This window comes from Lonchura striata, chromosome 3 (genome assembly GCF_050655825.1).
Source record: "Lonchura striata isolate lonStrDom1 chromosome 3, ASM5065582v1, whole genome shotgun sequence".
NCBI classification, from domain to species: domain Eukaryota; kingdom Metazoa; phylum Chordata; class Aves; order Passeriformes; family Estrildidae; genus Lonchura; species Lonchura striata.
The window spans coordinates 224196-235377 of NC_140705.1; the positions used below are offsets into that span (position 1 = coordinate 224196).

Below are 11182 nucleotides of genomic sequence, written 5' to 3' on the forward strand. Positions count from 1 at the left end.
AACCTGACAGTGCCTCGTGGAGATTGGAAATTCCCATGCAGAGCTGCCACTTTAGCACCAGCTGTGTCAGGAACCAGCAGAGGTTCCAGGGAAGCTCAGTGGGATCAGGACAAGGACAGGTCTCTATTCCACAGAACTTGCTATTTAAAACCCTCATCCCCCAGCCCCAGGGATGTGTCTGGGGTCACTTGGCAGAGTTCCCTGGAATTCAACTGATTTCACTCCCCGGAGCTCAGGCTCCAGTTGATGTTTTAAAGCAGGACAAGGCAGTGGCTGGATGAGCTCCCGGCCTGTGCTGAGGCAGAACATCTCTCCTGCAGAAGCTCAGCTCCTTTCAGAGCCTCGGCAGTGGCCTCTGCATGTCCTTTCCCCTCAGGAAAGGGATGCACATCCCTGCCTGCAGCACATCTCCAGTGGGACCCACCTGTGAGAGTTTTCCATCCCTTCTGCACCTCCAGCTGGCTCCCTGGAAATCTCCAAACATAATTGCACTCCAACCTCTGATTTCAAGGCATCTCCAAGGCTCTTGCTTGGCATTTAGTACCTGTGAAGGAAGATTGCCTTGGCTCAAATGCTGCTGGTGAATGATAGCCTCCGGCTGGAAAAGAGGGAGGAGATTTGGGGTGGCTGGAACATACCTGGCAGCTGTGTGGGAGGTCAGAAACAGGGATTGCTGTCAGAGCCCCTCTGCAAACGGCCGTGCCTCCATTCCCAGGTAATGCCAGCCGTTCCCTGGGGTCCCTGTGGGCTGTCGGTGGCGTCTGTCCGGGCTGAAGCATCCCTGCGTGCCTGTGGGGAGCAGCCCCTGGCCGAGGAGCCGCGGGCAGCCCTTCAGCCGTGTCCGTGCCAGCGCTGTCCCGTGCGCCGGTGCCCGTGCCGGGACGTGCGCTCGGCACGCTGCGAGCCACGGGCAGGGCACGGCAGCTCCCGCCCCGCAGAGCCAAGGACAGGAGGTGCTCTCTGCCCTTCGGGGGCTCCGGCGCCTCCAGCCCCGCACCGGGCACAGCCGGAGCGGGAGCAGCGGCCCCGGCGGAGCGGCCGCTCCCGGCCGCGGCGCCGCAGCCCCGCTCGTCCGGCGGGGCTCCCCCGGGGATGCGGACACGGGGCGGGGGAGGCGGGCGCTGCTGCTCGCAGGGGAGCGCGGTGGCCACGGGGCTACCGGGGCGGGGGGGCTCGGCATCCCGCGGGGGCTGCGGGGCGGCTTCGTGTCCGCCCGCGGGGCCGGAGGCGGCGCTGCGGGAGCGGCGGTGCCGATGGGGTCCCGGCCCCGACGCAGCCCCAGCTCCCCGCGGCCACAGCGAGAACGGGACCCGAGCCCCGGCGGGACCCGAGCCCCGCGCCGGCCGCAGCTGGAGCGGCGGCGCCCGTCCCGGAGCGGCTCCTCCCGGCCGCGGCGCTGCCGGTCCCGATCCCAGCCCCGATCCCGCCTCGACCCCCCGGCCCCGGCACCCCCTCCCTGCCCGCCGAGGAAGGAGCGGCTCCGCCCGGCTCCCCCAGCAGACACCGGCGGGACCAGAACCCGAATCCCGATCCCGATCTCAGCTGAGCGCCTCGGACGCCGCGCAGGCCGGGAGCTGCCCCGATCCGATCCCCGCACGGAGCTCCGAGCGCCGGTCCCGCCGCAGTCCGTCCGAGCATCCACACAGAACACGGGGCGGGCGCGGAGCCGCCGCCATTTACGGGCGGGGGGCGGGGCCGGGGGCGGGGCCAGCACAGGTGCGCGCACAGGTGCGCGGGGCCCCAGCGCGCCTGCGCGGGGCGGGGCCGCGGGTATTTAAACCGCGGGGCGAGCCCGGCGGAGCCATTTGGTGCTGGGCGCTCGGAGCGGGAGGTTGCGGCCGGTCGGGCTCTATATCTCTTTTTCTTTTGCTTTTGTTGCGCGTTTCTTTTCTTTTGTATTTTTTTTTCTCTATGCCTCTCTTATCGACCCTCCCTTCCTCCCCTCCCCCACCCCCTGCACCCTCCCCCCCCCCAAACCCCCCCCCCTCCCTCTCCCCCCTAGCCCTCCCCTCCCTCCCTCCCGGGCGGGCCCCCCTACTCTCCTTTCCTTGTCCTCCCTCTCTATTCCCCTACTCACCCCTACGCTACCCTGTTCCTCCATCCTTTCCCTGTTCCTTCTCTCCCCAGCCGGGCTCCCCCGTGCCCCCTCTCCCTGCTCCCCCCCACGCGCTCCCGGTTCCTCCTGCCGCCTTTCCGTGATACCTTTCCCCCTCCACATATTCCGCCTCCTTCCCCAAAGCTGCCTTCAATCTTTCTCTTCCTTCACCCTGCCTTCCCCCAGCCCCCTGCACACCCCGACCTGCCCCCACCTGCCTCCTGTCCCTGTCACCCTCCCCTTGAGCGCCCCCTCTGCTCCCCTGTTCTCGTTCCCCATTCCCCTTTTCCTTCTTTCCTCGCAGCCGCGGGGCTCGGGGCGCCGCAGAATAAAGCCCAGAGGGCCGGAGCCGGCGCCCCCCGCCCTCGCTGGGGTCCCCACACGGGGCCGGAGCCGCTCTGCGGGTCCCCCCATTGCAGTCTAATACACGGCCCGACACTGCCGGGGTGCGGCTTTCCCGACATCACACTGGGGGTCGGGCTGGGGGTCGGGAGGGGGTCCTGGGGGGAGGAGGGTGGGGGGGTTAGGAAGGGCCCCCTCATTAGGAGGGGGTCCCGGGGGAGGAGGGTGGGGGGGGGGATAGGAAGGGCCCCCTCCGGAGGAGGGGGTCCGGGGGAGGGGGGCGGGGTGGAGGGGGGGGCCTTCCCCCCTCCAGCCCCGGCCCCTCCCCGGGACCCCCTCCTCCGGACCGGGGCCCGGGGGGGTTGGGGGGGGGGGGGAGGGCGGGGGGGGCGGGGTGGAGGGGGGGGCCTTCCCCCCTCCAGCCCCGGCCCCTCCCCGGGACCCCCTCCTCCGGACCGGGGCCCGGGGGGGTTGGGGGGGGGGGGGGAGGGTGGGGGGGGGGGGCGGGGGGGTGGGGTAGGGTGGGAGGGGGGGCGGGGGGGGTGGGGTGGGAGGGGGGGGGCGGGGTGGGAGGGGGGGGCGGGGTGGGAGGGGGGGTGGGAAGGGGGGAACGGCCGGCCATTTGGTTTTTTTTTTTTTTTTTAATGTCTGTTCACGGCACAGAGTGACGTGCCCCCCCCCCCACCCCCCCCCTCCCCCCCCAACCCCCCCCGCCCCCCCACCCACCCCCCCCGCCCCCTCCCCCCCCCCCCGCCCCCCCCGCCCTCCCCCCCCCCCCCAACCCCCCCGGGCCCCGGTCCGGAGGAGGGGGTCCCGGGGAGGGGCCGGGGCTGGAGGGGGGAAGGCCCCCCCCTCCACCCCGCCCCCCTCCCCCGGACCCCCTCCTCCGGAGGGGGCCCTTCCTATCCCCCTCCCCCCACCCTCCTCCCCCGGGACCCCCTCCTAATGAGGGGGCCCTTCCTAACCCCCCCACCCTCCTCCCCCCAGGACCCCCTCCCGACCCCCAGCCCGACCCCCAGTGTGATGTCGGGAAAGCCGCACCCCGGCAGTGTCGGGCCGTGTATTAGACTGCAATGGGGGGACCCGCAGAGCGGCTCCGGCCCCGTGTGGGGACCCCAGCGAGGGCGGGGGGCGCCGGCTCCGGCCCTCTGGGCTTTATTCTGCGGCGCCCCGAGCCCCGCGGCTGCGAGGAAAGAAGGAAAAAGGGACGGGAAGAGAGGAGGCAGAGCGGGGCATGCGGGAAGGTGGGGAGGGAGGTCGGGCTGCGGAGGAAAGCGGGCGGGGAAGGGAAAGGCCGGCAGGGGGAAAGAGGGACGGGACAGAGGAGGGAGAGAGGGGGAATGGAACGGAGCAGCGGGGCAGGGACAGGTGAGGGACGAGTGGGGGGCGTCGCGTTTGGGGGAGGAGGGAGAGTGGGTTTAGGGGATAAAAAACAGAAATATGGAGAAAACGAAGGAAGGGTAGATGGTGGGACGGGAGGCCGAAATGGGACGAGAAGGAAAAGGAGGAAGACAAAGAAGGGGAATAGGAGCAGAAGGAAGGAAGAGTAGAAGGGGGCACAAAAGGGGAGCGAAAGCAGTCGGCTTTGGGGAGGACAGGAAAACGGGGGAAAGGCAGGGAAAGAAGGGGAATGGGAGCAGGAGGAAGGAAGAGTAAAGGGGGAGAAGGAGAGACGGGCGAAGCTGCGGAGCCCGCACAGAACCCACCACCCGCACCGCGCTCCGAGTGAGCAAATGGCGGCTGCAGCGATTCCCGGCACTTAAATAAGCTCGGCCCCACCCCACGCAGGTGCCCCGCGGTCCCGCGCACCTGAGCCAGCGCCGGCCCCGCCCCTGAGGCTCCGGCCCGCCCGGGATGGAGGCGGGGCCATCGCTCCCGGCCCGCCGGGATGGGCCCGGGGCTGCCGCTTCGGCTCCCGGCGGTGCCGCCTCTGCCCCGGCGGGCGGGTCGGGGTCTCTCTCGGGCCGGAGCACCGGGGCGGCGCCGGGGCCGAGCCGGCGGCGGCGGCGATTTCCCGGGGCTGACCGAGACCGGCCGGGGCGCGGGGACCCCCGTGCCGCCCCAGCACCCCCAAACCCCGCCGCTCCCCGCCGTGCCAGGGAATTTTCTTTTTCCCGGTGCAGGCCGAGACATTTCTGTGAGGAAACTCAGAACTCAGGGGTACGGGGTCTGAGGGGAGAGAAGAGATTCTGGTATAAATCCAAAACGCGTTGTGAAAAACAACATGGAACGGCTCATTTGCTCTCCCAGCCCGATTTCTGTGTGACCGTCTGTGATTCCAGCTGCTCCGCTGGCACTGGCAGCCTGCGGGGCTCTAAGGACTTGCCAAGTGCCCAGCACGACAGAAAAGAACGGGAGAACTCCCCGGCTCTGGCAGCGGAGCCTCTCGGCAGTGTCCCGAAAGCCCCGCAGTGCCAGCATCTCTGCATGGAAGCTGAGGGGCTCCAGCGCAGCCCCTCTGCAGCGTTCCTCTGCAGCTGGCACTGCCCAGCGCCCCTGACCAGGGTTTGGGGTCCCTGCACAGCCCCCGGCGCAGCCCCCTGGCTTCTTCCAGTTCCCTTCAGCCAGGATGATTTTCTCGGGGGTAGGAGCACCCAAAGCCAGCGGAACTGGCCTCAGCCACTTTCCGTGGGATCTCTCCTCTTCCTTCCTCACCAAATTCCCACTGTCAAAACCCAGCTTGAGGCACAGATCCCCATCCCCTCAATCTCTCCAAGGAATTGGGCTCGGATTTCCCAATCCAGCAGGGCAGAAATGCTCTTGTCCTTACTGTACATCCTAATTGCAGTAATGGCTCAAGAAATAATTGAAAGAAATTAAAGGAATGAAGAGAAATTAAATAAGAGCTGCCAGCTCCAACTAAGGGATGTTCAAACCCCTTACCAACAATTTGCTTTAATTAACCGACTCAAACAAAGTAATTAACACCACATTGATACAGTATGATTCTTTTTAATCGAGTTATAGATAAATATTGCAGAATGTAAAAACCTTTGTAAATCCAGAAACTCTTTCAAGAGAGAGACAGGGCACAGCTGCAGAGAGTCTTGGGGAGTTCAGGGGAAAAACCCCAAAGTTTTCAGTGTTTAGCATCTCCCACCCTGTCGTCACTGACAGCAAACACGGCTTCAGCCTCAGGAAAACACGGAGAGTCAGGGATTTTACAGATCCTGGTCTCACCTCAGCCTCTCAGCAGGTACAGTCTGCAGGGAGAGGGAAGAAAAAGGGTCAGAATGGACAGCCTACTTCCAGAAAATCATCACCATTCATAAAGCACTAAGCAGAGCTGTAAGAACTTCCCCAAAGGTTCATTTCCCTGCGGACTGAGGGCTCTCAGTTGAAGCACAGGCTGGACCTGCCAGGGACAGACTCCAGGAACCCCAGAAGTAAAAGCCACTGGGCCAATTCCATAAAACATTCCAAAATCAGGCTCCTAGGATGTGACCATCTCCTCTCTCACCTGGAGGTTGAAGCACAAGGAATGATCTTCCCTCCTGTGGGTTTTCTGGGATCTGCAGTGAACCGCAGGGGGAAGAAAACAAAGCCTGAATGTTTCGCACGACTGGAACAGAAAAGTGGGGAAAAGGGAGGCAGGGGCACTGCTGGGGTGATAACTGGGATCCAGCCTCTCCACACCAATGGAAGCAGAGACTGAGTGACAGAGCCTTTGGGACCACTTTGCTGGGATTCATAGGAAAACGGGTGAGTTTTATTTTGGCAGTAAAGCCAAGCTGCTTCTCACCTCATCAGCCGGGTACAGCAGCAGCACCCGCAGGAACCTGGCCAGGTGGCTCTGCCTGGCAGAGGGCTCCCCACTTCCTGGGAATTGTGTGCTACGGGGCTGTGCCACTGGCCATTAAAACAGTTCCCACCTGGCCCTTCACAAAGGCAAGGTGCTTTTTCCATACAGCAAATGGTTTTTGAATTAAGAAGGTAACACTGGTAATACTCAACTGGAGAAGAAAAAAGTGAGAGCTGTAAAATTTTCCTACGCCAGGCAAAAAAGAAAGCCAAATTAAAACCAAAACAAAAACTAACATAACAATGAAAAAAACAAACCATATCAAGCATGCTTCAAGAGAGTTTAAATCTGAATGAAGTAACTTACTTAGAAGCTTGAAAAGCTGCAATGCTGCAAAAATCTAATGCTGCAAAAAAAAAGGTGCCTTCCCATCCAAACCCATCTGGAATTCCACAATTCTGTGAACAGCTCTGGGCAGAAGGGCTAGATTTCCTTTGTAGTTCAAAAATGCTGCTGCAAGAACACGAAGAGAGATTTCATATACTGTTAAAGTGGCACAACCACATCAAAAATTACGTTTGGAGGTAAAGTGGCAACTCTGCAATTCCAGCTTCTGATACCAAGGACACACGGAGGGCTGAAACCTGGAGGTCCTTACATGACAGGATTTCTAGATTTCTAGAGTTACCCATCCCCAGTTTGCTGCTTAGGGTTAGAAAAGGTGGAATTCTGTTCTTAAGGGGTTACCACATACCATCAATGTGAGAGACGGGGATGCTGATGTTTGATCAGAGTCCTGGAGCAGCCTGGAGCACGCTGGCGTCCCGAACCAGGTCTGCTGCCTTGTCCGTGTAGGGGTAGGGCTCTGTCCTCAGCCTCAGCAGGATCTGTCAGCAAAGGAGGAGAGAAAAGTAGAGTGCACCGGCTCCCAAGTGTGGGGTACCATGTGCTGCTAAGGAAGACCACGTGCTGAAAGTGGTTGGAAGCCAGGCGGGTTTTGGGAGGACAAATTCCATATTACTTCTGCAGGATTCTGTCTACAGTTCCTGCTCTACAAACCAAATACATCAAACAACAACAACAAACAAACAAACAAAAAAACCCCACATTAAATCAACAACAACAAAATAATTACTCCTACCTCAATAACCCCATACTGCCCCAAACCATTCCAAGGAGGGCGGCAGGAGGGGCTGGCAAAGGCAGGGCCCCGCCGGGCCCCCCTCGCCGCTGCCATCCTTCTCCAGCGCCGCCACTGAGCCGCCTTCAGCCCAAAACCCACCCAAAAATACCCCAAAATCGTCCTAAATGCCCCCAAAAAACCCACCCAAAAATACCCAAACCTTCCTAAAAAGATCCAAAAAACTCACCATAAAATGCCCCAAAACCAGCCCAAAACCCTCCCAAAAATATCCCAAAAAATCCACCCAAAAATACCCTAAAACCCACCAAAGAATACCCCAAAGCCCTCCCGAGAATACCCGAAAACCCTGCCCATAAACACCCTGAAACCCCAAATTAACCACTCTGAACCCCAAAATATCCCTGAGCTCCCCATACCCCAAATTTTCCTCCCCAACCCAAAAATTCCCCCCCGACCCCCAAAATTCACTTCTGGGTCTCGTCCTCGGGGGCCGGCGGCTGCCGGGGCCCCCCCAGGCCCGCGGGCGGCGCCCCCAAACCCGGGGGGAGTTCGGGGTCCGAGTCGGGGTCGTCCTCATGAGCCACCAGCCTGGGGACCCAAAAACCGGGGGGAACCCCGAATCGGGGGGGGACCCAAAATTGGAGGGGGTTCTGGGGGGTTCTGGAAGGTTTTTGGGGCATCCCAGGAGGACTTTTGGGGTCTCAGGGGGTTTTGGGGGTCCCAGAAGGAATTTCAGGGGTCCTAAAGGGAAATTTGGAGGTCACAGGGGGAGTTTTGGGGTCCCAAAGAGAATTTTGGGCGTCCCAGGGAGGGTTTTGGAGTCCTGGGGAGAATTTTGGAGGTTTCAGGGGGTTTTTGGGAGGAATTTTGGGGGTCCTGGGGGGGGGGAGGGGGTTGGGGTCCTGAAGGGAATTTTGGGGGTCTCAGGGGGTTTTTGAGGGTCCCAGGGGGATTTTTGGGGCTTCTGAAGGGAATTTTTGGGTTCCCGAGGCTGTTTTTGGCGGTCCCGGGGCTGTTTTTGGGGGATCCCGCCGGGTATTTTTGGGGGTGCCGGGAGTGTTCTTGGGGTCCCCCCTCACCAGTCCATGGCCGGCTCCACTCCCCGGTTCCCGGTCAGCGCCAGCGCCTTCGCCCTGCGGGACCGGGGGGCTCCCGGTTATTTTTGGGGGGTCCCAGAGGGTTCTGAGGGGTCCCGGGGGGTTTTTTGGGGGTCCCGGTGGAGTTTTGGGGGTCCCGAGGGCTCCGGGGCCTGTCCGTGTGTCCCGCCCCCCCCCAATCCCATTCCCGGTGCCGGGTCCCCTCCGGCTGCTCCCGCCCGCCCTCCCCCGCTGTCCCCCCGGTGCCGCCGCCCTCAGCGCGCCGGGCCCCGAATCCCACCTCCAGCAGCGCCTCCAGAGCCGCCCGAGCCCGGTCCCACCGCCCGCCGCCATCACGGCGGCGCCGGGCTCGCGACACGTGGGGGACGGCGGCCGGCGAGGGACAGAGAGGCACAAAGCGTTCCGGTACGGACGGCGGCCGGAACGGGACAGAAAGCCTCCCTCGCCGCTGCCATCCTAATCCGGCGCCGCCGCGGAGCCGCCTCCAGCCCTCCCCTCACTCACAGACACCGCCCCGCTCGCCGCTCGCTGCCGCCCCTCGCCCCTCCCGCCGGTTTTGCCGGGCGCTGGCTGGGGGGCTGCAGTACCGCCCTGTGCCCACAAGGCGGCAGCACTTTTCAAGCGAGTCCGCGCCAAGCCACTCGCAAGAGGGCGGCCGCGGGCGGCCGGGCTGCAGTACCGCCCTTTGTCCACAAGGCGGCAGCACTTTTCAAGCGAGTCCGCGCCAAGCCACTCCCAAGAGGGCGGCCGTGGGTGGTGGGGCCACAGTACCGCCCTGTGTTCACAAGGCGGCAGCACTTTTCAAGCGAGTCCGCGCCAAGCCACTCCCAAGAGGGCGGCGGGGCCGCAGTACTGCCCTGTGTTCACAAGGCGGCAGCACTTTTCAAGCGAGTCTGCGCCAAGCCACTCGCAAGAGGGCGGCCGTGGGTGGCGGGGCTGCAGTACCGCCCTGTGTCCACAAAGCGGCAGCACTTTTCAAGCGAGTCCGCGCCAAGCCGCTCCCAAGAGGGCGGCCGGGCTGCAGTACCGCGCTTTGTCCACAAGGCGGCAGCACTTTTCAAGCGAGTCCGTGCCTAGCCGCTCCCAAGAAGGCAGCCGGGCTGCAGTACCGCCCTGTGCCCACAAGGCGGCAGCACTTTTCAAGCGAGTCCGCGCCAAGCCACTCGGTGGTTTTGCCGGGCACTGGCTGGGGGGCTGCAGTACCGCTCTCTGCCCACACGGCGGCAGCACCGCGCCGTCCCCGCCGGCACGGCCTCGGCAGCGAACGCCCCAAAGCGTCCGCGCGGGAAAGAACGGAACAAAAAGCCTGCCTGCGACCCGATAGGAACCGAAAGAAAAAAGCTTTCCTCTTAAGCTGCATTTCAATATGCTTTATTTTTCTATTTTTCATATTTATATTCACATTCGGATTTGTAATGGATATTGATGGAAAATTATATTTTCATAATTTCTTACATTTATTCCTATTATATTTTATTTCAGATTTTTATACGTATCTTAATAGGTATCAGTAGAAGTCAGGGGAGGGTGTGTGGCTGGGGGCGGGGCCAGGGGAGGGGGTAAGGACGGGGTGGGGGTTAGGGGGAGGGGGTCAGCATTGGGGGCGTGGTTAGGGGCGGGGTCAGTGTGTGGGGGAGGGGGTGGAGGGTGGGTCAGGGAAGGGGTTAGGGTAGAGGGAGGATTCAGGGTGGGGGTGTGGCTACCAGACAGACCCCTCCCCTACCCAAAAATATTGTCAGGCACAGCAGTAGAAAATCTGATGCTACCAGGGAGTAAAAATTTTTATTTTTACTTTGATGCTCCCAGGGAGTAGAAATTTTTATTTTTAAAGTTGTTTTCTTTTTTTACTTCCTCGGAGCACAGTATTTTCTACTCCTGCTTTTTTATTCTAAGTACAGAAAGGAAAAAAAAGAGAGAAAGAGAAGGAGACAGTGAGAAGAAGAGGAGAGAGTGATAAGGAGAGAGAGAGGGAGAAGAAGAAAAGGAGAGAGCAGGAAGAGGAGAGAGTAAGGAAAAAGAGAGATGAGGAAGACAAGAGAGTGAGAAGAAAAAGAGGAGACAGGAGGAAGAGGAGTGAGAAGAAAGGGAGAGAGATGAAGAAGAGTGTGAGAAGGACAGGAGAGAGCAAGAAGAAGAGGAAAGTGTGAGAGGAAGAAGAGAGTGTGAGAAGGAAAGGAGAGAGTGACAAGAGGAAGAGAGAGGAGGAAGAGGAGTAAGTGAGAGGAAGAAGAGGAGAGAGGAGGAAGATGAGAGAGAGGAGAGAGTGAGAAGGAGAGAGGAGGAAAAGGAGAGAGTGAGAAGGAGAGAGTGAGATGAAGAGGAGAGAGTGAGAAGTGGAGAGAGTGGGAGGAAGAAATGAGAAGAAGAAGAAAGGAGGAAGAAGAGAGAGGAGGAAGAGGAGAAAGTGAGAGGAAGAAGAGGAGACGGAGAGGAGGAAGAGGAGAGAGAAGAAGAATAGGAGAGAGGAGGAAGAGCAGCGAGTGTGAAGGAGGAGAGAAGAGGAAGAGGAAAGAGAGAGAAGGAAAGGAGAGAGTGAGATGAAGAGAGTGTGAGAAGAAGAGGACAGAGTGAGAAAAGAGAGTGAGAAGAAGAGGAGAGAGGAGAAAGAGGAGAGAGTGAGAAGAAAAGGAGAGATGAAGAGAGTGTGAGAAGAAGAGAGGAGAGAGTGACAAGAGGAAGAGAGGAGGAAGAGGAGTAAGTGAGAGGAAGAAAAGGAGAGAGAGAGGAGGAAGATAAGAGAGAGAAGGAGAGTGAGAAGAGGA

At 60.9% G+C, this 11182-nt stretch overlaps 1 protein-coding gene and 1 pseudogene across 4 annotated transcripts in view; both read right to left on the reverse strand.

Annotated features, from left to right (window-relative positions):
- The window catches only part of LOC146767747 (uncharacterized), a 28413-nt pseudogene extending 26464 nt beyond the window's left edge, over positions 1-1949 (reverse strand). Inside the window, exons 1-2 of the transcript XR_014953489.1 lie at positions 639-1949; positions 425-544 (exon numbers count right to left, since the gene is read on the reverse strand). The product of XR_014953489.1 is annotated as an uncharacterized LOC146767747 (transcript). The remainder of the gene's footprint in view (positions 1-424; positions 545-638) is intronic.
- A 3424-nt stretch (positions 1950-5373) lies between these two features.
- Positions 5374-9037, reverse strand: LOC144248496 (UBX domain-containing protein 1-like). Of its 3 annotated transcripts, XM_085574148.1 has the most exons (7): positions 8701-9037; positions 8403-8456; positions 7792-7911; positions 6934-7066; positions 6546-6692; positions 5898-6390; positions 5374-5640 (listed from the first exon to the last, which is right to left on the reverse strand). In XM_085574148.1, the coding sequence occupies exons 1-4, from the start codon at positions 8751-8753 to the stop codon at positions 7057-7059; spliced, it is 237 nt and encodes a 78-aa protein (XP_085430274.1). In that variant the 5' UTR covers positions 8754-9037; the 3' UTR covers positions 5374-5640; positions 5898-6390; positions 6546-6692; positions 6934-7056. The 3 variants fall into 3 exon arrangements, 2 of the variants coding, with proteins under 2 accessions (XP_085430274.1, XP_077646770.2); XM_077790644.2 differs by having other exon boundaries at positions 6546-7066; XR_014953488.1 differs by lacking the exons at positions 7792-7911; positions 8701-9037 and having other exon boundaries at positions 6546-7066; positions 8403-8664.
- Positions 9038-11182: the final 2145 nt, after the last annotated feature.

Coding starts and splice junctions, on each gene's coding strand:
- LOC144248496 (XM_085574148.1), bottom strand. CDS start 8,753: ATGGCGGCGGGCGGTGGGACCGGGCTCGGGCGGCTCTGGAGGCGCTGC. Junction 8,457..8,700: donor CTCTGGAGGCGCTGCTGGAG/GTGGGATTCGGG, acceptor CCGGTCCCGCAG/GGCGAAGGCGCTGGCGCTGA. Junction 7,912..8,402: donor GTGGAGCCGGCCATGGACTG/GTGAGGGGGGAC, acceptor TTGGGTCCCCAG/GCTGGTGGCTCATGAGGACG.